The 25,762-nt window shown below is 38.1% G+C and overlaps 1 protein-coding gene across 6 annotated transcripts in view; it reads left to right on the plus strand.

The window, feature by feature from the left end:
* STXBP4 (syntaxin binding protein 4) overlaps positions 1-25,762 on the plus strand; it is a 227,434-nt gene that overhangs the window by 45,371 nt on the left and 156,301 nt on the right. For 5 of the 6 annotated variants that reach the window (XM_055258752.2, XM_063629921.1, XM_063629919.1 and 2 more), the window contains exons 9-10: positions 10,851-10,947; positions 14,247-14,338. The exons of the other annotated variant lie outside the window; for it this stretch is intronic. In XM_055258752.2, the coding sequence (XP_055114727.2) occupies positions 10,851-10,947; positions 14,247-14,338 (189 nt within the window). The remainder of the gene's footprint in view (positions 1-10,850; positions 10,948-14,246; positions 14,339-25,762) is intronic. 6 annotated transcript variants of the gene reach the window in all.

The following is a 25,762-nucleotide window of genomic DNA, read 5'->3' on the forward strand; positions in this document are numbered from 1 at the left end:
GGGATCAAAGAGTTTGTTTATTTTTGTTTATTTTTTTATTTTTTTGCAGTTGCAAGATTTAATAGAGCTCCCATAACAAAGGGAGGGGACCCAAAGAGGGTAGCCATTGGTGGCTCGAATGCGTGGGTTTATATCCCGATCATTGTCTTTCCCGCTGTACTCTCGGGCAATAAATTATTGGCTATTTCTTTACCTCCTGTTTTTGCCTAATTAGCATTTTAGTGAGCTCTCTTTACTACCTGATTGGTCGGGTGTGAGGTAAGTTGCAAGCCCTGTGTTTAAAAGTGAATGCGGTCACCTTCCCAGCTAGGCTTAGGGATTCTTAGTCAGCCTAGGAAATCCAGCTAATCCTGTCTCTCAGTCCCCCCTCTCAACAGAAAAATGCAAGTGCCATTGGGGAGGTTGGCTGACGACCGCTCTAACTGCTTCCTGCTGAATTGGGGTGTAGTAGGGTTTGTGCAGTTGAGATTTCCTCAGGAGGGGTGCCTTCGATGTCATTAACATCAGAGCATGGGCTAGCAGGCTGGTCCAGGGGTCCGTGGTAGATCTTAGTCATGGACTGCATCAGGTGCTCCATTTGAAGAACTATTTATAGTTTTACAGCTTCGATTCTGGAAGAGACAAACTTAACAAGGAGGTTAAAGATACAGGGATTGAAATGTATAGCCTGCAGTGCAGGGGATTATTTCTTTGGCACACTTCACAGTGAGCCATTGGTTAGCTTTCCATTGGTTAGCTGCAGGCAAAAGTACTTTTCCTTCTTTGGTGGCTAGCCATCCTGAGGGGAGGAAACTGTGTCCTCATGAGGTTCCCCATTCTATTTCTTCTTCTGAGTACTGGGGCTTCGTTTCCCGGAGGGGATTACCCCATAGTAGGGTTCCTTCTATAAGCATTTCTAATGGAGAGTCCTGCCTTGCAACTCTTTTTGCTTCAATATCTGCTTGGCAGTTCCCTTCTATTTCCCTTTCCTTTCCTTTCTGATGACCCCAGCAGTGTAAGACTGCCACCTCTTTAGGTTTCTGTACTGCCAGTAATAATCTCCTAATGGCTTCCTGATGTGTGATAGGTGTTCCCTCAGAAGTTAGGAATTCCCTTTCTCTCCATATTGCCTCATGGGCATGGAGGACTAGGTAAGCATACTCAGAGTCTGTATGTATATTTACCCTTTTTCCTTCTCCTAATTCTAGTGCCCCAGTGAGGGCTATTAGTTCTGCCAGCTAAGCACTAGTTCCTGGAGTGAGGGGATTACTTTCAAGTATTCCATTATCACTGACCACTGCATACCCCGCTTTTTGAAGTCCTTTTTCTACAAAGGAACTTCCATCAGTATACAAGTTGAGGTCGGGATCAGTCAAGGGAACCTCTAGAAGGTCCCCTCGAATGGTGTAGGTTTGAGAAATTATTTGTTGACAGTTATGTTCTATCTTCATTGTCTGGAAGAAATGTGGCTGGGTTAAGAGTTGCACAAGTGCACAGTTGCAGCACTGGCCTTTCAAGTAATAGAGCCTGATATTTAAGTAAACGGTTGTCTGATAGCCACAAGTCTCCTTTAGCAGTGAGTATGTTGTTCACATCATGAGATGTCCGCACAGTAAGATCTCTTCTCTGTATTATTTTAACTGCTTCAGATACTAAGACTGCTACTGCCGCCACTACGCATAAACAATGAGGCCAACCCTTTGCCACTACATCAATTTCCTTACTCAGGTATGCCATGGGTTGCAAGCTTGTCCCTTGGACCTGTGTAAGGACTTCCAGAGCTATTTCTGTTTTTTCTGTGACATATAAAGAAAAGTCTTGCCCCGTTGGCAAGCTTAACAGTGGGACTTGGGTTAAGGCCTTCTTTAGGACCTGGAAAGCCACTTTTGCTTCAGGTATCCATCTTACTAAATGGGTATTGCCTTTCTGAGTTTCCTTAATTACTGTATATAATGGCCTGGCTATTTTGCTATACCTGGGAATCCATATTTGGCAGAAGCCTGTTATGCCAAGGAACGCTCTTAGTTGCTTTAGGGTTTTGAGATGAGGATAAGCCAGTATAGGCTGGATACATTCCTCACCGACAGCCTTGGTGCCTTTGGATAATTTTAGCCCTAAGTATTTAACCTGCTGTGAGCAGAGCTGAGCCTTCTGTTTGGAAACCTTGTAGCCACAGGTGGCGAGGAAATTTAAGAGCACTTGGGTGGCTTGATGGCACAAGGTTTCTGAACAGGCAGCTAAAAGTAAATCATCCATGTACTGAAGGACAAGAGTGTCCAGGTATGATAACTGGCTTGAGTCTTGGGCTAATGCCTGGCCAAATAGATGGGGGCTATCCCTGAACCCTTGGGGTAAAACTGTCCAGGTGAATTGAGACATTGGGTTCGAAGGATCTTCAAAGGCAAACAAGAATTGAGAGTCAGGATGTACAGGGATGCAGAAAAAGGCATCCTTAAGGTCCAGGACTGTAAACCACTCTGCTTCCTCTGGTATTTGGGAAAGCAGAGTATAAGGGTTAGGTACCGGTAGGTATAGAGGGACAACGGCCTCATTGATAATCCTGAGATCTTGCACTAACCTCCACTGTCCATTGGGTTTCTGTGCTCCTAAAATTTGAATATTGCAGGGCTATTGCATGGTTTTACTAGACCTTGGGCTTTTAGGTCCTTAATTTTTTTGAGTCCTTGTTGGGCCTTGGTTCTAAGGGGGTACTGCCTTTGGGGGAAGGGAGGCAGAATCCTTTAGTTTAATTTGAATAGGACAGGCATTCTTTGCTCATCCATATTGTCCTCCTGTTGCCCAGACTTCAGGATTAATTCCTTCCTCAAGCAGGGGACAACAAATGGGTGTTCCTTCTCCTATGTTCAGGTGTATAATGGCCCCTGCTTTTGCTAGAATGTCTCTCCCTAACAAGGGAGTGGGGCTTTCAGGCATAATTAGAAAAGCATGTGAAAAGAGTAAAGTTCCCTAGTTACAACTTAGTGGCTGGGAGAAGTATCTAGTGACTGGCTGTCCTAGGACCCCTCGGATAGTGACAGATCTGGAGGACAGTTGTCCGGGACACAAGAGTAAGACTGAGAAGGCCACACCAGTGTCCAGGAGACAGTTAACCTCCTGGCCCTTAATGGTCAAGCATACCCAGGGCTCTGTGAAGGTAATGGCATGGGCTAGCACTCCCTGGGCACCTTCAGTGCTGCTGCTGGATCCATCTAGTTAGTGGCTTCTAACTCAGAGGACCTTCATCCCCTGGGGCAATTGGCCTTCCAGGGATTCTCTTGACATAAGGGGTATGGACAAGGGGGCAGCTTATTTCTACTTGGACAATCTTTTTTAAAGTGTCCTCGTAGGCCACACTGGAAGCAAACCCTGTTAGGCATTCAATTTGCCCAGCTATTCCCTTTTCCAGAGTCTCCAAAGTCCGGTTGCCTGAGGGCCATGACTAAAGCGGTGGCCTTTTTTTTTTATCCTGTTTGTCCTGTTCTGCCTCCTCCTCCTGATCTCTATTATAAAAAACCAAAGTTGCCAAGTTCAATAGGGTTTCTAGGTTTTGCTCTGGGCCTAAGGTGGACTTTGAAATTTTTTCTAATGTCTGCAGCTGACCGAGTGATAAATTTATCCTTTAAGATTAGTTGGCTTTCAATAGAGTCAGGTGACAGAGAGGTGTGCTTTCTCAATGCCTCCCTTAGTCTCTCCAGAAAGGCGGTAGGATTTTCTTCCTTTCCCTGTGTTATAGTGGACATCAGTGAATAATTCATAGGCTTCTTCCTAGTTTTCCTTAGTCCTTCTAGCACGCAAGTTAGCAAATGTCTGTGGCACCAATCTCCATGTTCTGATTCTGTGTCCCAATGAGGGTGTACACTGGGAACTGCCTGCTGGCCTGTGGGGAATCGTTCTCTTTCCTCTGTTGTCATCCTATCATTGACCTAACTGAGATACCAGAGATTGCCAAACTCTCGGGCTGCAGTTATGGCAGCACTTCTCTCATTTGGGGTTAGTGTCTGATTTAGCAGTAACATTATATCTCTCCATGTCAGATCAAAGGATTGTCCTAACCCTTGTAAAGCATCAGTATAGCCATCAGGGTTATATGAGAATTTACCTAGGTCTATTAAGTCTGAGAGAGAAAAAGGTACATGCACTCTGGCTGGACCAAATTCTCCTCCTCCCACTGCTTGGAGTGGGCATAATCGGGGAATATTGGCACTCTTTGGTTCATTGTTTACCCCTTTGTCTATCTCCTTTTGTACCATTTGGGTTGAAGGGAGGTCCTTATTAGTTGGGGAAGGAGTCGGGGGGACGCTGGGGTAGGGAGGTAGACTCTGAGGTCTTCCCATAGGGCATAAATCACACTTTTTACATAATTGCGAGTTGTCTCTTAATGAAAAGAAAGTTTGTACATATGGCACTTCACTCAATTTGCCTTCTTTTCTACAAAAGAGGTCTAGCTGTAAGATGGTGTTATAATTTATACTTCCCTCAGGAGGCCAGGTTTCTCCCCCTTGAAGAGGATATCATGGCCAGGCGGTACTGCAGAAGAATGTAAGTCGTAGCGTCTGAGGGTCAAATTGGTCCCAGTTCTCCAGAATACATCTTAGGGGCGTTTTTGCCTTGGAGAGAAAGTTTCTCTTCTGAAAAAAAGAACATAGGGATGCCAGCACCCCTACTCATTTTCCAATGAGCATTAGTCCTAGAGTGTCCTTTATGGTCTTAATGCTTATTCCTTTCCAGGGTGCGTCACCACCCATGGACCTCTGTTTATCGGTTTAGTTATGCTCACCGATGTAGTAGTCCTGCACCTGTTTTCTCCCCTTTCTAGACCACAAAGAAAGGGGTCCAGGCTGCTGGATTCTAGTCCTTTACCAGCGTGCCCAACGTTGCCTTTGTGCTCAGGGGTGAGTCCTAGAGCTGGGCTGGGTTCCTGAGTATTTCATAACAACCCAGCTGCCCCATCAGGATGCATTCCCATAAATAGTTCTTATGCAAATTCGTTTCAGGAGGGCGTAGGTAACCTTTGGAGTCAGGATTGAGATAGTCTTTTTGATTCTGTAAGTACTTTAAAGCTTGGCTGAGTGCAAACAGCTCTCACGTTTGAGGACACCAATTATTAGGCAATTTTTCTAACTCTGCTTCCACAAGATCCTCCCTATCAATTACTGAATACCCATGTGGTTTTTTTCCTCAATCACCTGGAAGGAACCGTCTTTCTTTCGTCCTGAAGGGAGTTCCTCGTAGGTCTGGTTGGACCTTTGTATGGTAATTAAGATTTAAATCCCCTGTAAGGAAATCTACTGGGTAAAGGGAATTATCAGTGGTGTTAAATTACCTTTTTCTAACAGAATAGCGCCATACTTTAAGATTTAATTACTTAATGGGAGAAAATTGGATGGTTCCTTCCTAACATCAGGGATAAGACAAGGATGTCTGCTTTGCCACTTCTATTTTATATTGCGCTGGAGGTTCTAGCCAGGATAATTAGACAAGAAAAAGAAATAAAAGGCATCCAGATTGCAGGAAGAATTAAAACTATCTCTATTCCCAGATGATGTGATCTTGTATATAAGAAGTCCTAAGGAATCTACCACAATATTATTAGGCCTAAAAATGAGTTCAGCAAGTTTACAGTATACAAGATTATATATAAGAAGCAATTGTATTTCTATACACTAACAATGCACAGTAGACAATCTTTTACAATATCATCTAAAAGAATAAAATATTTAGGAATAAATTTAACAAAAGAAGTGCAAGACTTATATCCTTAAAACTACAAACCATCATTGAAAGAAATTAAAGAAGATCTAAATAAATGGAAAGACATGTTGTGCTCATGAATCTATGAGCAATACTTTAAGCAATTATTAAGATGGCAATACTCCCCATGTCGGTATACAGATTTAATGCAATCTTTCAAAATATCAGTTGGCTATTTTTCACAAATGGATAAGGTGACCGTAAAAGAAGGATCCATTTGTATGGAAATGGAAAAGACCCAAAATAGCTGAAACAGTCATGAAAAAGAAAAAAGTTTTTTTTTTTTTTTTTCCCCCAAGATGGTAGATTAGAGCGGTATTAGCATGCCTGTCCTCCTTGGAAAGACAAAATAGTGTATAGATATTCACACTGTGAACCTTTTCCCAAGAAGCAACATAGGAACTTAACAGGAAAATGGAATAAAACCCCGAAACCCTTTGAAAGAAGCAGCAGGCTGCAGCCTACACTATGAGCCAGCCAGAAAACTAAGTCCCAAGAGTGTAAGATGGGTAGAGATACACACCCCCACTGGGGAACCTGGCAGCGTAGCTCACAGGGGAAGGCATTAACCCTTCCCAGCACTGGAACTCATATAGGGGGCAGTGGGAAGAGCATAGCATGCATTTGCAGCCTATGGACCGAAGGAAGCCATTCCTGATTCTACATTACAGGGGACTTTGTGGAAGTCGGCCAACTAACCCAGGCAGCGGTTGCAGGTTGAGAGAAGCTCCCAACTGAAATTCAGAATATAATCTCAAATGCAGATGAACTCCCTTGTCGAGAACCAGGGGGCAAGTGGGAAGTATGCTGTGGCCTCAGACAGAGGAGCTTGGGCACCCTGGCTTTGCAAGTAGACTGGAAAGGGTGTGGCCTGAAAGCCTAGGGTTCCCATCTCTCTGTGAAAGGCTTACGACCTGGAGCAGTTTTGATTTTAGCTAGCTGAAATTTAGCTAGCTGCTGCTAGCCAACACTGCAAGTGAGAGACCTGCATTGCCAAGTGCATGGGAGCTGGGTGAGGCTTATTGCCACCTGCTACTCCCTACTCCCTGTGTGAACTTCTGTGCAGCAGAGGCACCTATGCTCCTACCTAGAACATTACTGCCAGTGGCCACAGAACCACTCCCCAAACCCCACAGAGGCCACCGCTTGTCCCTCAGGTGGAGTCAGAGCACGGACTTGCGTGACCCAGCTCCCACCTGACTTTGCCCCTCCACCCACTCTGGTAGCTTAACACAAAGGACAGAAACTTGTGGGAACCCTATGGCCCTTCCTATCGCCCAAGATACCAGAGTACGTCCCCTGAGTATCATAAGGCAAGCATAAAGGAAGTGAAATAATGGACTCTGGAGACTCAGAAGGGGGATGGTGTGTGGGGCAAGGGATAAAAAACTACATATTGAGTACAGTGAACACTACTCGGGTAAACAGGTAAACTAAAATCTCAGACTTCACCATTAATACAATTCATCTATGTCATCAAAAACTACTTGTATCCCAAAAGCTATTGAAATAAAAAATTAATAAAAAAAGAAAAAAGTTGAACTCACACTTTCTGATTTGAAATATGTAGTAAGCCTTACTGTAGAGTGAAAAAAGCAAGTTTTAGAAAACTATCTGTAGCATTTTTATGAAGCTAAAAAACCAGTAAAACAAAATAACATGTTAGGAATACATATGTATGTGATAAAACCATTTTAAAATAAACAGATCAAGAATGATAAGAAATCAATAGTTCAGAATTCATTAGTATGGTTACCTCTGGTGAAATACCATATCCATATTGTGATATGAATCCAACAGTATTCAGTTTTATGCTGCTTAAGTGGATTCATAGGTGTTTTATTGTCCTACTTTAAAACTCATGTTTTTTTACATATATGCTTTTAGTATATACCAAATATTATATAATAAAAAATTCATGGGAATAGTAAATCAAATATATGATAAGTCTTACCTCTGGGAATAAGTTCAAAACGGGTTTTTATAATGTTTTGGTTACATTCAAAAACTGAAGTAAATACAGATGAGTGCTAAGCTTTAATGAAGCAAGATAGTAGATAGCTATTACTTTATTATAGTATGTTTTATAACTTCTGTATTAATATTTTATAATTTTTTTAAAAATCCAGGTAATTCTTACAGCTGCTGAAGTCATTGGCATAAAGCAAAGAGCACTAGCACTTTGTAGCATTGTGTTCAATAGTGAAAAATTATGTATAATCTAAATGATTATCAGAAGAATGCTTTAAAAAAAGTTCATTTCAGACAGTGTACAAACATAACAATTTTAAAAAGCATGCAATATTTGTAAAATGTATACAATAGAAAGGAATAATATATTGATAATTATTAACACTATATATTATATAGTGTGACAATTTTTGCAAAAAATCCACAATTTATATAAATTTATAGGTACTGTATTCATAGAAAAAAACCTGAAAAATTAGATACCAATTGTTAATACAGCAATTGTCTTTGGAGCAATGGTTCTCAAGGGCAGGGCTGCTGTTTTTCTTCTTGGGACATTTGGCAATGTCTGGAGACATTCTTGGTTGTCACAGCTGGAAGACAGAGACCAAATTCAAAATCAGTAAAGATGCTTCTTAAAACCTCATGTATGAAAATTTAAAACATATTTTAAATAATTTATAAGTCAAAAACATTGCTAATAAACATGTCAACAATGTTTAATTGTACTTGTAACTAGGGGAATTCAAATTAACAAACAGCATACTATTTCAAATACAACATTGACAAAATAAAAGGGTGGAAACAGCAGATGCTGTTAAATCTCAAAAAAAAAATGTAGAAAAATAGAAATGCTTATTCACTACTGGTGTGCCTAAATTGACGAAGCCAGTTTGGAGAACAATTCAACAATATCTAATAAAATTGACCATGTGTCCCCTATGGCTTAGCACTTCCTTTTCTAGGGATACAGTGTAGAGAAATTTTCACACGTTTTTACAAAGAGACATGTATAATGTTCTGTAATGAAAAAAGAAAAAGCAGATTGGAGTAGTTATAAAAGCCTGTTAATCAGGGAATGGATAATAAATTACAATAAATTTATACAACAGATGACTATTCACAGTTAAAATAAGTGAACTAGTTTTGCAGACAATATTGAGCAATTATGAAATCATAAAATTGAGAAAAATAAAAATAATTTGTAGAGTTACTCTTTAAGATTATGATCTTGATGTAAAACCTTAAATGCACAAAATAAGAGTACATATTATTAGGGAATACTTGCTTATGTAGTAAATGTCATTAAATTAAGACTAGGAAGAATACTTAGGATAGTAGTTCCTGCTGAGGAACAATTTATAAAAACTTTTAACCAAATATATAGTTTTATTTATTGAAAATATATACATAAATTTTAAGTACATATCAATGAGTAATTGATGATAGTGAGTATATGGGTGTTATTTATATTATTCTTTTTTGTGTTTATATTTGAAACATTTTTATAACTAAAGAGAAAAAAATACAGAAGTTAAAAATCATTATGCCATGTTATACAATGCAAATAGACTACTATACAAGATAAGCAGATGATGCTAGACTAAGCTTAAGAATCAGTTTTGAAAGAATCTTTCCTGATATTCTTTCTCCATTCTTCTTTCATTGTTCCCAAATTGCTCACTTACAAATTAACCAGTTGCTTTGTGTGTTAATATACCCTATACATACTTCTATTAAATTACATGTTTTACTTATTTCTTTACAGTTGTTCTCACCCTAGAGACTCAAAAGTCATAAACTCTTTGGGGTGAGAAACTATATTTCATTTATCTATCACCTATGCATAGTTTAGTGGCTGACAAATAGTAGGCACCAAATAAATTATTTGATGAATGAAATACTAAATGATTGAACAAGATTCTAAAGGAGGAAGAAATATGTAAGGGATAATTACCAATATTAAACTTTGCCTACATTTTAGTTTTGATGTGATCGACACTATATATGCTCTTGCCATATCCAATAATAGGATATCCAATTAGTCCCTTTGCATTAGTTAAGATTAGATTTTGCTATATATAACTGGTGAACTCAAAATAACAGTGATTTCCTTTAGAAATTTCTTTCACACCAAAAAGAAATCTGAAAGAAGGTAATCCAGGGCTGCCATGGAGGTTTCAGAGTGTCAGGGACCATGTTCCAATTATCTTTCTGTTCCACCATGTTCACTGAGGTACCACATGAACCAAAAGAACTGCTCAAATTCCATCAGTCCCTCTTTCTTTCCTTCCTTCCTTTCATCTTTTTTCTTTCTCTTTCTTTCTCCCTTACTAATCCGCATGGACAAGAAGTGCTTACCCCAACTTTTGAAAGGAGACTTCCTAGTAGTACACTATGGCACTTCCCCTTGTATCTCATTGGCTAGTACCTAGTTAGTTGCATAGCTGCATGGAGATGTACAAGGGGCTGGGAAATGTCTTTTAGCTGCGTGGCAGTGTTTTCAGCCGAAAATTGTGGTTGGTTCAGTTACTAAGGAGCAAGGAGAGAATGGACATTGGAATACAATTAACAGTCTCTGAATTTTTAATCACTAATGGATACCAAAAGGAGAAAGCTCTTCCCTTAAGGGGAAGAGCCTGATGAAAGAGATAAGTAAGTGGCAGAGAAAGCTTTTTGGTTTACTATTTGTGTAAGCCTGCCCCTAACAAGCCAAAAATTAGAAGATTTTATGTTGAACTTAATTCCTATCAACTTCAGTTCTGCTCTCACAGACAAGATGTTAACCAAATATAATTCATGTTTTAGAGTGTCACTTGTAAATCTGATGTAGTAGGATTCTTTTGCCATTTTACTTGTGCCAAATCATATAAACTAAGAAATAGTTTGATTTTTGGTTCTAGGACAATGTCATAAATTTGGTATTAGCCAAAGTGCTAGTCTTGGGGAAAAAATGAGGTAGTAGTAAAATCAGGAAGCTAATCTTTAATAGGCACTTAATCGATAAATAGCTGACTTCCCTTGGGTGTTTAATCCTGGTCAACTGTTTCTGGTATTGATTATTTTCCCTGGGTTGTAAAGTTTGTAGTGAAAAGTTTTATTCTTTGGAGATTTGAAAAATTGCTTTTCATAAGTCCTTCATCTTCCAGGCTCTAAATTATCTTGGTATTCAGCCCACAAACGAACAACACCAAGCCCTGAGACAGCAAGTACAAGCAGACTCAAAAGGGACAGTGTCTTTTGGAGGTAATATTAGGTTTATTGTGTTGTATTATCACTGAATCATCATTCAAGAGTTATTGTGACACATTTTCATTAAGAGTGTTTGTTCTTTAGAAGGAGAGAATGAAAAGTAGAACTACATCCGTTTCAAGTTCCTTAGTCAGTACCCCAAGAACTTAGCTGGAATTACTGACCTGGCAGGGTCAGCAGAAAGAAGAATTTCATTAGGACCTTTCAGCTATAAAATATCACCATTCTGTCATATTTTTTTATTTTTTGTTTATTGCATAAACATTGCTTTAGTAATAACAAAAGAAACAGTACAAAATATGGAAGTTCTAATTTCACTACTGTGAGATTAATTCTAATCCTTTTTCAGCTAATATAATATAGTAAATATTTTTATGATGCTACCTAATTAGAGTCATCCCTTGGTATGGGAGGGGAATTGTTTCCAAGACCCCTGCATATACCCAAATCCAGCCATACTCAAATCTCATAGACAGCCTTGCAGAACCCACATATAGTAAAAGTTTACCCTCCACATATGTGGCTTTTCCAACCCACGAATACTGTATTTTTTATGCATTTGGTTGAAAAAACTTGATGTATAAGTGAACCTGTGTAGTTCAAGCCTATGTTGTTCAGGGGTCAACTCTATTCTTATTAAAGACACCGTAATGTACCACTTAGTTGTTGTACTATAATATTAAGCCTTTCTACTATTGTGAATTTTCATGGTTTCTCAGTAGCTGATATTACAAATCTGTATTTATCAACATTGTGAATGTAGCTGTTTTTCTTTCTTAAGCCAAATCCTCACAAATGATTTGGACTTTTGATACATATTGGTAAATTGTTTTTCAGAGATATTTTGCACATATATTTGTTCTACCACCAGTAATGTTTGAATGTAACACTTTTTGTCTTCTTGTCACTATTAAGTAATTTTTTCTTGTATAATAGATGTAACATTGTATCATTTATAAAGCATCTGTATTGCTGAAAAAAAATTGACCTTTTGGTTTTTAAGTGATGAAAAAAAATATTTTTCATCTCATCTCCACTTGAAAATCATCCCAAAATAATAATGAAAACAAGAAACAGAAAAACACATACAAGTAAAACCACAATATCTAAGGACAGAAAAATGGGTGAGGAAAGTAAACAAATTTGTGAGCAGAGGCAGGTAAAGCCCAAGTGTGTGAAGATAGAGGAAAATCACAATGAGGAACAAGTTGATTTGACCCTAAAATTGAAGACATCAAGTACTTCTGGAGACTGAGTTTTTAGGCAGGTAAATCCCAAGTGTGTAAAGATAGAGGAAAATCACAATGAGGAATAAGTTGATTTGACCCTAAAATTGAAGACATCAAGTACTTCTGGAGACTGAGTTTTTAGGCAGGATATTAAAACAGGATTGTTGGAAATCTTTATAAGGAGAATTATGCATGCTCTTCTCTGCCCTTTCTCAAGTGGTCCGGCATCTACCACTGTACACCCCCAGGGTAAAAGAAGTATATTCCTTTGAGAAATTAAACCAGAGATCGTGGACCTATAGTTGCCAGCAGCAAGGGAGTTTGTGGAGTATATAGTGAGTCATCACTCGTAATACGCACCCAGATTGCTCAGGGAACTTTGCTGCCATGTTTATTACTATAGGCAGAAGACTATAGTATTCTCTCTTAAGAAGCTGAACAAAAATGTCAGCTGGCCACCAGATTGCCCTATAGTGAAAGCTGCCAGTTGACAAAGCAAGTTACACACACAAAATTTCCAACCAACTTTTTTAGTGCCCGATTCTTAAATATGAACTCATAGTCAAGAGTCATCAGAGAGGCCGGGCGCGGTGGCTCACGCTTGTAATCCCAGCACTTTGGGAGGCCGAGGCGGGCGGATCACGAGGTCAGGAGATCGAGACCACGGTGAAACCCTGTCTCTACTAAAAATACAAAAAATTAGCCGGGCGTGGTGGTGGGCGCCTGTAGTCCCAGCTACTCGGAGAGGCTGAGGCAGGAGAATGGCGTGAACCCGGGAGGCGGAGCTTGCAGTGAGCCGAGATTGCACCACTGCACTCCAACCTGGGTGACAGAGCGAGACTCCGTCTCAAAAAAGAAAAGAAAAAAAACAAAACAACAAAAAAAAAGGGTCACCAGAGATTTGGAGAAATCCTCCAACATAAAGTATAGAACCCCAAACTATCAGACAAACGGAAAAAAAGGAACTCAGAAAAAGAGAAATAAAAAAGCACAGAAGAGAATTTCAGGTTAGGAGGCCAGGTGAAGTGACTCATACCTGTAATCCCAGCACTTTAGGAGGCCAAGGTGGGTGGGTCACCTGAGGTGAGGAGTTCAAAACCAGCCTGGCCAATATGGTGAAACCCTGTCTCTGCTAAAAATACAAAAATCAGCTGGGCATGGTGGTGCACACCTGTAATCCCAGCTACTCAGGAGGCTGAGGCAGGAGAATCGCTTGAACCTGGGCAGTGGAGGTTGCAGTGAGTCAAGATCGTGCCACTGCACTCCAGCCTGGGTGACAGAATGAGACTTCGTCTCAATTAATTAATTAATTCAGGTAAACTCTCATAACATCTTTAAAAAGAAAAATGAAGGTAATGCAACCATGAAATAAAGTAGGATATTGTAAAACAAGAACAATCAGAGAATATTTAAAAGAATCCTTGGAAATTAAAAATACAGTAGCCAAAGTGGAAAATATTTGAGGATACATAGATGAGTAAGTTACTCTCCATGTCAGAAGAAGCCTATGAACTGTTCTTTTGCCTCTTTGCCACGTGGCCTTGGACAGTTGAAGGCATTTAACCTGTCTCAGCCTCAATTTTTTTCATCTGTAAAATGGACAGGATAAGAGGACCTACCTCAGAAGACTGTTGGGAGGATGAAATTTCTAAGCACCATGCCTGCCATACAGCAGCTGTTACATAAACATTAGCTGCTGCTATTAATAATTGCTACCAAACCTCAGGTTCTTCCAGCTAGAAAAGCCATAAATCATAATATTGTCATATGTTTCAGAAAAAGTTCTACTCATAATACAAGGGTTGAAAAACTATATGTCCACGATATATATTTGCTTTATTATTATCTTAACTGAATTATTAATTTTAGCAAAGTTAACTGAGGTAAGTTCAGACCAATTTGTCTCTTCTTATTTGAACTTACATTTACCTATCACTTCAGTCAATACTATTTTAAGATAATTTATGTGGGTTAAATTTGAAACATTAGCAACTTCATATAGAATAAAGTAAGATTTAGAAGGGGTTAAATGCTATGTTCTTACTTAAATGTGTTCCATTTTAGATTTTGTCCAGGTTGCCAGAAACTTGTTTTGCTTGCAGTTGGATGAAGTAAATGTTGGTGCACATGAAATTTCCAATATATTAGATTCACAGGTAGAGTATGCCCTATAGGATTGCTTTGACATGTATAAGTCACAAGTCTTGAATGTTATATGTCATATGTGTAGGCTTTTTACACTTAAAAATAGAAATAATACATGTTTCTTGCATAAATATATAAATACAAATCAATTTAAAATCAAAAGTAAAAGTTCATCCTGATATTCATTCTCCTCTCTCACTAGCCTCTGTGCTACTCCCACACCTAAGTTTACCAGTATTGACAATTTGATATGTGGAGGATACGTGCTATAACTAGCTAGCTAGACAAACTGACAGATACCATGTGTGCATGTGTCCATTCTAATCTGTTTTATCTCTCTATAATATACACACGGAAAAGCACCTATATAATGTGTATATACTATGAAATTTTATAGCCTAAACCATCCTTATTTAATTAGCATCCAGATCAAGAAACATAATATTAAATAAATACATTACCAGATGCTCTCCTGCCCCCAGGTTCCTTTTTGATTGCTAGTAACACCCCTGTACCCCCACAAAAAATTGGGTAACTACTCTTTCACCTTCTAACAATGTAGATTGGTTTTGCCTCTTTTTGTGCTTTATGTAAAATGGGATTGTGAAGTCTATTAGCTTCAATTATGTGTTCTATAGAAGTTTGACATTTATATTATTGAATATTTTAGTCCTTTTCATTGTGGATTTTGGGTAGTTTTATCCTCTTAAGGACATCCTTCTTAATTTATGTTCTGTATAATTTGTATATTTAGTTAAAAACTTCATTCATTATGCATGGCAAACCACTTGTTTTTGTTCCACCATCATTTATTTTAAAACCTATCTTCATTTTTGCCATTAATTTGAAATGCAAACTTTATCATATATTAAATTTCTATCTAGATACACACATCTGTTTTTATATCTACCATTTGAATGTTTCGTACCTTAAAATCGACTTAGTCTCATGATATAACAACTTTTCATTGGTTCATTTTTTTTTTTTTTGGTTTCTAGTGATTAAAATAATTGGATATATAAATACTTTTTTTTATTTTTTTGTTATTTTATTATTATACTTTAGGTTTTAGGGTACATGTGCACAATGTGCAGGTTTGTTACATATGTATCCATGTGCCGTGTTGGTTTGCTGCACCCATTAACTCGTCACTTAGCATTAGGTATATCTCCTAATGCTGTCCCTCCCCCCTCCCCCCAACCCACAACAGTCCCTGGAGTGTGATGTTCCCCTTCCTGTGTCCATGAGTTCTCATTGTTCAATTCCCACCTATGAGTGAGAACATGCGGTGTTTGGTTTTCTGTCCTTGCGATAGTTTACTGAGAATGATGTTTTCCAGTTTCATCCATGTCCCTACAAAGGACATGAACTCATCATTTTTTATGGCTGCATAGTATTCCATGGTGTATATGTGCCACATTTTCTTAATCCAGTCTATCGTTGTTGGACATTTGAGTGGGTTCCAAGTCTTTGCTATTGTGAATAGTGCTGCAACAAACATACGTGTGCATGTGTCTTTATAGCAGCATGATTTATAGTCCTTTGGGTATATACTCAGTAATGGGATGGTTGGGTCAAGTGGTATTTCTAGTTCTAGATCCCTGAGGAATCGCCACACCGACTTCTACAATGGTTGAACTAGTTTACAGTCCCACCAACAGTGTAAAAGTGTTCCTATTTCTCCACATCCTCTCCAGCACCTGTTGTTTCCTGACTTTTTAATGATGGCCATTCTAACTGCTGTGAGATGGTATCTCTGTGGTTTTGATTTGCATTTCTCTGATGGCCAGTGATGATGAGCATTTTTTCATGTGTTTTTTGGCTGCATAAATGTCTTCTTTTGAGAAGTGTCTGTTCATGTCCTTTGCCCACTTTTTGATGGGGTTGTTTGTTTTTTTTCTTGTAAATTTGTTTGAGTTCATTGTAGATTCTGGATATTAGCCCTTTGTCAGATGAGTAGGTTGCAAAAATTTTCTCCCATTCTGTAGGTTGTCTGTTCACTCTGATGGTAGTTTCTTTTGCTGTGCAGAAGCTCTTTAGTTTAATTAGATCCCATTTGTCAATTTTGGCTTTTGTTGCCATTGCTTTTGGTGTTTTAGACATGAAGTCCTTGCCCATGCCTATGTCCTGAATGGTATTGCCTAGGCTTTCTTCTAGGGTTTTTATGGTTTTAGGTCTAACATGTAAGTCTTTAATCCATCTTGAATTAATTTTTGTATAAGGTGTAAGGAAGGGATCCAGTTTCAGCTTTCTACATATGGCTAGCCAGTTTTCCCAGCACCATTTATTAAATAGGGAATCCTTTCCCCATTTCTTGTTTTTGTCAGGTTTGTCAAAGATCAGATAGTTGTACATATGCGGCATCATTTCTGACGGCTCTGTTCTGTTCCATTGATCTATGTCTCTGTTGTGGTACCAGTACCATGCTGTTTTGGTTACTGTAGCCTTGTAGTATAGTTTGAAGTCAGGTAGCGTGATGCCTCCAGCTTTGTTCTTCTGGCTTAGGATTGACTTGGCGATGCGGGCTCTTTTTTGGTTCCATATGAACTTTAAAGTAGTTTTTTCCAATTCTGTGAAGAAAGTCATTGGTAGCTTGATGGGGATGGCATTGAATCTATAAATTACCTTGGGCAGTATGGCCATTTTCACGATATTGATTCTTCCTACCAACGAGCATGGAATGTTCTTCCATTTGTTTGTATCCTCTTTTATTTCATTGAGCAGTGGTTTGTAGTTCTCCTTGAAGAGGTCCTTCACATCCCTTGTAAGTTGGATTCCTAGGTATTTTATTCTCTTTGAAGCAATTGTGAATGGGAGTTCACTCATGATTTGGCTCTCTGTTTGTCTGTGATTGGTGTACAAGAATGCTTGTGATTTTTGTACATTGATTTTGTATCCTGAGACTTTGCTGAAGTTGCTAATCAGCTTAAGGAGATTTTGGGCTGAGACAATGGGGTTTTCTAGATATACAATCATGTCATCTGCAAACAGGGACAATTTGACTTCCTCTTTTCCTAATTGAATACCCTTTATTTCCTTCTCCTGCCTGATTGCTCTGGCCAGAACTTCCAGCACTATGTTGAATAGGAGTGGTGAGAGAGGGCATCCCTGTCTTGTGCCAGTTTTCAAAGGGAATGCTTCCAGTTTTTGCCCATTCAGTATGATATTGGCTGTGGGTTTGTCATAGATAGCTCTTATTATTTTGAGATACGTCCCATCAATACCTAATTTATTGAGAGTTTTTAGCATGAAAGGTTGTTGAATTTTGTCAGAGGCCTTTTCTGCATCTATTGAGATAATCATGTGGTTTTTGTCTTTGGTTCTGTTTATATGCTGGATTACATTTATTGATTTGCGTATATTGAACCAGCCTTGCATCCCAGGGATGAAGCCCACTTGATCATGGTGTATAAGCTTTTTGATATGCTGTTGGATTCGGTTTGCCAGTATTTTATTGAGGATTTTTGCATCAATGTTCATCAAGGATATTGGTCTGAAATTCTCTTTTTTGGTTATGTCTCTGCCAGGCTTTGGTATCAGGACGATGCTGGCTTCATAAAATGTGTTAGGGAGGATTCCCTCTTTTTCTATGGATTGGAATAGTTTCAGAAGGAATGGTACCAGTTCCTCCTTGTACCTCTGGTAGAATTCGGCTGTGAATCCATCAGGTCCTGGACTCTTTTTGGTTGGTAAGCTATTGATTATTGCCACAATTTCAGAACCTGTTATTGGTCTATTCAGAGATTCAACTTCTTCTTGGTTTAGTCTTGGGAGGGTGTATTTGTCGAGGAATTTATCCATTTCTTCTAGATTTTCTAGTTTATTTGCGTAGAGGTGTTTGTAGTATTCTCTGATGGTAGATTGTATTTCTGTGGGATCAGTGGTGATATCCCCTTTTTCATTTTTTATTGCATCTATTTGATTCTTCTCTCTTTTCTTCTTTATTAGTCTTGCTAGTGGTCTATCAATTTTGTTGATCTTTTCAAAAAACCAGCTCCTGGATTCATTAATTTTTTGAAGGGTTTTTTGTGTCTCTGTTTCCTTCAGTTCTGCCCTGATTTTAGTTATTTCCAGCCTTCTGCTAGCTTTTGAATGTGTTTGCTCTTGCTTTTCTAGTTCTTTTAATTGTGATGTTAGGGTGTCAATTTTGGATCTTTCCTGCTTTCTCTTGTGGGCATTTAGTGCTATAAATTTCCCTCTACACACTGCTTTGAACGTGTCCCAGAGATTCTGGTATGTTGTGTCTTTGTCCTCGTTGGTTTCAAAGAACATCTTTATTTCTGCCTTCATTTCATTATGTACCCAATAGTCATTCAGGAGCAGGTTGTTCAGTTTCCATGTAGTTGAGTGGTTTTGAGTGAGTTTCTTAATCCTGAGTTCTAGTTTGATTGCACTGTGATCTGAGAGACAGTTTGTTATAATTTCTGTTCTTTTACATTTGCTGAGGAGAGCTTTACTTCCAACTATGTGGTCAATTTTGGAATAGGTGTGGTGTGGTGCTGAAAAAAATGTATATTCTGTTGATTTGGGGTGGAGAGTTCTGTAGATGTTTATTAGGTCCACTTTGTGCAGAGCTGAGTTCAATTCCTGGATATCCTTGTTAACTTTCTGTCTCGTTGATCTGTCTAATGTTGAAAGTGGGGTGTTAAAATCTCCCATTATTATTGTGTGGGAGTTTAAATCCCTTTGTAGGTCACTCAGGACTTGCTTTATGAATCTGGGTGCTCCTGTGTTGGGTGCATATATATTTAGGATAGTTGGCTCTTCTTGTTGAATTGATCCCTTTACCATTATGTAATGACCTTCTTTGTCTCTTTTGATCTTTGTTGGTTTAAAGTCTATTTTATCAGAGACTAGGATTGCAACCCCTGCCTTTTTTTGTTTTCCATTTGCTTGATAGATCTTCCTCCATCCCATTATTTTGACTCTATGTGTGTCTCTGCACGTGAGATGGGTTTCCTGAATACAGCACACTGATGGGTCTTGACTCCTTATCCAGTTTGCCAGTCTGTGTCTTTTAATTGGAGCATTTAGCCCATTTACATTTAAAGTTAATATTGTTATGTGTGAATTTGATCCTGTCATTACGATGTTAGTTGGTTATTTTGCTCGTTAGTTGATGCAGTTTCTTCCTAGCCTCGATGGTCTTTACAATTTGGCATGTTTTTGCAGGGGCTGGTACTGGTTGTTCCTTTCCATGTTTAGTGCTTCCTTCAGGAGCTCTTTTAGGGCAGGCCTGGTGGTGACAAAATCACTCAGCATTTGCTTGTCTGTAAAGTATTTTATTTCTCCTTCATTTATGAAGCTTAGTTTGGCTGGATATGAAATTCTGGGTTGAAAATTCTTTTCTTTGAGAATGTTGAATATCAGCCCCCACTCTCTTCTGGCTTGTAGAGTTTCTGCCAAGAGATCAGCTGTTAGTCTGATGGACTTCCCTTTGTGGGTAACCCGACCTTTCTCTCTGGCTGCCCTTAACATTTTTTCCTTCATTTCAACTTTGGTGAATCTGACAATTATGTGTCTTGGAGTTGCTCTTCTCGAGGAGTATCTTTGTGGTGTTCTTTGTATTTCCTGAATCTGAATGTTGGCCTGCCTTGCTAGATTGGGGAAGTTCTCCTGGATAATATCTTGCAGAGTGTTTTCCAACTTGGCTCCATTCGCCTCGTCATTTTCAGGTACACCAATCAGACGTAGGTTTGGTCTTTTCACATAGTCCCAAATTTCTTGGAGGCTTTGTTTGTTTCTTTTTATTCTTTTTTCTCTAAACTTCCCTTCTCGCTTCATTTCATTCATTTCATCTTCCATCAGCGATACCCTTTCTTCCAGTTGATCGCATCGGCTCCTGAGGCTTCTGCAGTCTTCATGTAGTTCTCGAAACTTGGCTTTCAGCTCCTTCAGCTCCTTTAAGCCCTTCTCTCCATTGGTTATTCTAGTTATCCATTCGTCTAATTTTTTTTCAAAGTTTTTAACTTCTTTGCTATTGTTTTGAATTTCCTCCCGTAGCTCGGAGTAGTTTGATCATCTGAAGCCTTCTTCTCTCAACTCGTCAAAGTCATTCTCCATCCAGCTTTGTTCCATTGCTGGTGAGGAACTGTGTTCCTTTGGAGGAGGAGAGGTGCTCTGCTTTTTAGAGTTTCCAGTTTTTCTGCCCTGTTTTTTCCCCATCTTTGTGGTTTTATCTACTTTTGGTCTTTGATGATGGTGATGTACAGATGGGTTTTTGGTGTGGATGTCCTTTCTGTTTGTTAGTTTTCCTTCTACCAGGCAGGACCCTCAGCTGCAGGTCTGTTGGAGTTTGCTAGAGGTCCACTCCAGACCCTGTTTGGCTGGGTGTCAGCAGCGGTGGCTGCAGAACAGTGGATTTTCGTCAGACCACAAATTCAGCTGTCTGATAGTTCCTCTGGAAGTTTTGTCTCAGAGGAGTACCTGGCCGAGTGAGGTGTCAGTCTGTCCCTACTGGGGAGTGCCTCCCAGTTAGGCTGCTCGGGGGTCAGGCACCCACTTTGGGAGGCAGTCTGTCTGTTCTCAGATTTCCAGCCACGTGCTGGGAGAACCACTACTCTCTTCAAAGCTGTCAGACAGGGACATTTAAGTCTGCAGAGGTTCCTGCTGAATTTTTGTTTGTCTGTGCCCTGCCCCCAGAGGTGGAGCCTACAGAGGCAGGCAGGCCTCCTTGAGCTGTGGTGGGCTCCACCCAGTTCGAGCTTCCTGGCTGCTTTATTTACCTAAGCAAGCCTGGGCAATGGCGGGCGCCCCTCCCCCAGCCTTGCTACCGCCTTGCAGTTTGATCTCAGACTGCTGTGCTACCAATCAGGGAGACTCTGTGGGCATAGGACCCTCCTAGCCAGGTGTGGGACACAATCTCCTAGTGTGCCATTTTCCAGGCCCATTGGAAAAGTACAGTATTAGGGTGGGACTGACCCGATTTTCTGGGTGCCGTCTGTTACCCCTTTCTTTGACTAGGAAAGGGAACTCCCTGACCCCTTGCGCTTCCCGAGTGAGGCAATGCCTCACCTTGCTTTGGCTCGCACACAGTGTGCTGCACCAACTGTCCTGCACCCACTGTTTGGCACTCCCTAGTGAGATGAACCGGGTACCTCAAACGGAAATGCAGAAATCACCCGTCTTCTGTGCGGCTCATGCTGGGAGCTGCAGACCGGAGCTGTTCCTATTCGGCCATCTTGACTCCACCCCTAAATATATATATTTTTAAAAGAAACCTGTTATTATACAATTCTTTTAAATGTTACCAGTAGAATCTAAATACTACAGTATTTTATACCTGTAACCATCTATTTCAAAGAAAATTCATGCATTATCCTTTTATGCTCACAACTTTATCTTTTCTTTTTCTCTGTTAGCTCTTATTTCTGTTCCATATAGACCTGGAATCTTATCCTGATAACACATAATTGTATGCTTGTGAAATGATCACCCTATCATTTTGCTGCAAAAAAATCTTTAAATGAATTAAAATTATTTGTTTTATTTTCCTATGTTTATAAGGCTTTACAAGTTAAAATTTTCTTCCGTATTGAATTATAATTATACTTATTGGTACATAATTAATAAAATTAGAAATCTGACATAACTTTTGATCAATTATTTTTATGAACACGTTAAAAATATAAATCTATATTTTAATGGGATGAAAGAATTCTTTTCATGCCATCTCTGTCCCTTATGAAATTACCATATTTACCTGGGAATTTCTGGGCTCTTTATTCTTGTGGTTTCTTGTCTTCATAAGTCTTGATATCTGATAAGAAGTTCTCCTATCTTATTTTTATTTATCTTATTTACTTTTAATTGACAAATAATAATTTAATATATTTATGGTATACAACATGACTTAGAATATGTATGAATGGCTCAATTGAGCTAATTAACATATGCTTTACCTCAAATAATGTATCTTTTTTATAGTGAGAACACTTAAAATCTACCCTCTTAGCAATTTTCAAAATGCAATACATCATTATTAACTATAGTCACCATGTTGTACGATATATCTCTTGAACGTTTTTCTGCTGTCTTATGGAAATGTTATGTCCTTTGACATCACTTCAAACTGCCCCCCAGACCTCCTGCCATTCTTTTAAAATATTGCTTTGGCTAATCTTCAGTCTTATCTTGTCCATATGAGTTCCACGAGAAATCTGGTTCTATTGAATTTATAGATTATTTTGGGAAGAATCAACATCTTTCTAAATTTAAGTTTCTGTGAACATGTTATGGCTTCTCATGTATTTATATCTTCTTTGATGTCAATATATTTTATATATTTCTAATTAATTATATTTTAATAAGCTAGTTACCTTACACTTTTTGTTGCCATTAAAATTAATGGTATCTTTTAAAAATGTGTTTCATTTTAAATTTATTTGGTTTTACGTAAAATAAAATTAATTTTTATATATTTACCTTATATCTTACAACTTTGTTACACCCATTTGCTTTTTATTTTCCAGAAAGTCTTCAACATTTTTTGTTCTAATAATACCCTTTCTGAGTTGCTAATAATCTTATTAACTTATATATTTCTTTATTTTTTTTTCTGTTTTCAGATATACTTTTAAATAAATGATATGGTCAGTCAAGTTCTTTTAATGCTGCTAGAAATCCTAAATTCAAGCAGGAGAATAGATATATTACATATTTTTAATAACTTTTTCTTTTAGTTCAAGTTTAAAAACAAAAATTGCACTTTTATTTCATGGTTATATTTAGAGCTCTACTGTTTTCAAGTGATATGCTTTATTGACAGGAAGTTTGAATACTGTTTATTGTTAATTACATGATTTCAAATTCCAGAAACACAGAGTATATAAGTATATGATTAATTTATTCTACAAATAAGTCTGACCACTCATTTAAAAAATGATGCATGTCACTTTTTTTAATGTTTCAAATCACTTTGTTCTCTTTTGTAAGCAATCTCTTTTACTGCTAAGCATGTTGCCCTTTGCAATCACCCAGAGATCTGGTTGTTCTGTAACCCTCAGGAGAGTACCCAGTTCTCCCAGAATGAAGCACTGATTTATCAGAACTAATTTTGTAACATTTATTCAAAGAGAACTAAAGCTGTATTCAAGGCGCACAGTTTTCATTCTGTTGATTCAGGTGTTGTGTATTAATCTACCTAATGTTGATGGCAGGGAGCATTGTTTTTTACTGCCAAACAGTTCTCAGAGCTGCCATGTTCATTTTTGATGAGGAAGGCAAAGATGGTTGGGTAGTTTACAACATGCCAATGAAGTGGGCAATTCAGAATATTTTGTATGAGCAAGCAAATCTTTTTTAGCTGCTGCAAATGGATTGTCATGCTCCAGGTTAGCAATTTATTTCCTCCTTACCAATATAATTTTAGGGCAGATAAGAATGTGTTTATACTCTGGAAGTTGTTGGGATTGAAAAAAAAAAAAGAATGTGTTCAACCTGTGATACTTTGACAGCAAAAGCAAAGTGCTAATGGCAATTGTGCAAGAGTCACTAATTCCAGACATGTCAATAATTCTGACATGTCAGTGATTTCCAATTCGTGGCTTCAGATCAAAATGTCGTGCAATAGAATTATATTAATTTTTTATTATATTTTTTCACTTGAGTCCACAATGAGAAAACATATTTTTCACCATACTCACATATATAACTGAAACAAAACCCTATCAAAGCATTAGTTACCTTTTCTGTGTACATTGCATTCTTATTTAATATTCACTTGTATTTCATTAAAACTTGGTTTCACGATTCACTAATGGGTGATGTAAAAGTTTGAAGAAACATTATAAAAATCACAATTATTGTCATGTGGCTCACCAAAAGCAAATAAAAAATAACTGATTGTTTTGCAGTGTAATTCCCTACTTTTTTGAGTTCAAAAGCAGTTTAGTCTCCCATCTGAAGTATGTCAATCAGTCTGTAGTTATAGATGCTGACTGTCTATGAGGGTGGGAAATTCCACTACGGTTACCCCCTCAACCATCTCAGTTTCACAAACAACAAGGCTGGGTCGCTCTGTTAGGCATGTATGTCTTTTACTCAGGTTTTCTTTTTTTGGCTGATAATGGTGGCTTGTCTTTCTTAATTTATTTTTAAAAATATTACTACTGAAATCTAATATACACAGAATAAAGTACAAAAATGTAAAGTGTACAATTTGATGAATTTCTATTTTGTGTCTCACACGGAATCACCTCAAAAGGCTCCCTCAGGCCACCTTCCCAGTCAGCCGCCACTCCCACCTTTACATTGGAACCAATATTTTGACTTATAACAACATAGATTATTTTTGCCTTTTATTGAATTTCATAAATAGAATTATAGAATATGTACTCTTTTGTAACTTGCTGCTTTTACTCATTATTTTGTCTGACTCATAAGATCTCTTGAGATGTTATCTTTTAAGTAGGAATTGCTGAGTCAGTATAAAGTCAGTCCTACTTTTGTTTGTTTGACAACTTTTGGGTTTGGAAGAATATGACATTTAGAACCAAAAATGTAATTATCTTACTGTGAGTCTAATCATCATTGCTACATTAGAAAATTCACACAGTGCTACACCTGCTGCTGGCACAAGGTTATATGCAGAAAGGGCAAGGCTGGAGCCCACATTTAGCAGTACTCTAAACCTAGCAATAGCAGAATATAGTCCATCATAATATGATTTTACCAGACTAATCAAGTACTGTATCATTAATGGATTATCTAAAAATTATAGAGAGAACACTAAATTCCCTAAAATAGATTTTTCACAGTTTGTGCTTTGTTAAGTCAATTTAGTGGGCTGCAACTACCATTTTAAACAAGCGAAATAGAACAAAATGGAAAATATCAAAGGGAACCGTATATGATAAAACTGAGTAATGTTTCACTTACACTGGATCATAGTATGTATCATATTTCTCACCATGTATAGCAGTAAATACTTTATAGCCACTTCCCTAATGAAAACACGAAATATATATTGAACAATTGCAGTGTGCATGTTTTGTTATGTGCACGTTATTAAGATAGGTAAAACTTGGCCTACATATTTTAAGGAAAAGTCATGTGCCCAAATAATTATAGTAAGAAAAGTTACATAGTGTGGCAAGGCCTAAGAGTAATAAAGCTTAGAACATTCAGAAAAGATTCATAACAGTTGGTATTTGAGTAAATTTTGAGGGATAAATAGGATTTTATATGCTCAAGAGGTGAGTAGGGAGTGATAAAAGTATTAGCATAAACAAAAAAATTAGAATGTAATGCACACAGAGAGTAGTCTACTTTAAAAAAAAAAAAGATAATTGGGTTCATTCAGGTGACAGAAGTTATGCCTCCCAGGGTAAATGTTAAGTTTAGAAGTCTGTACTTTACTCAGTAGTCAGTGAGGAACCATTAAGGAAAACAGTTAAATGACAAAAGTGATATTTTAGAAAGAGGAATCTTATGTG

This window comes from Symphalangus syndactylus, chromosome 20 (assembly GCF_028878055.3).
Source record: "Symphalangus syndactylus isolate Jambi chromosome 20, NHGRI_mSymSyn1-v2.1_pri, whole genome shotgun sequence".
Taxonomy (NCBI): Eukaryota; Metazoa; Chordata; class Mammalia; order Primates; family Hylobatidae; genus Symphalangus; species Symphalangus syndactylus.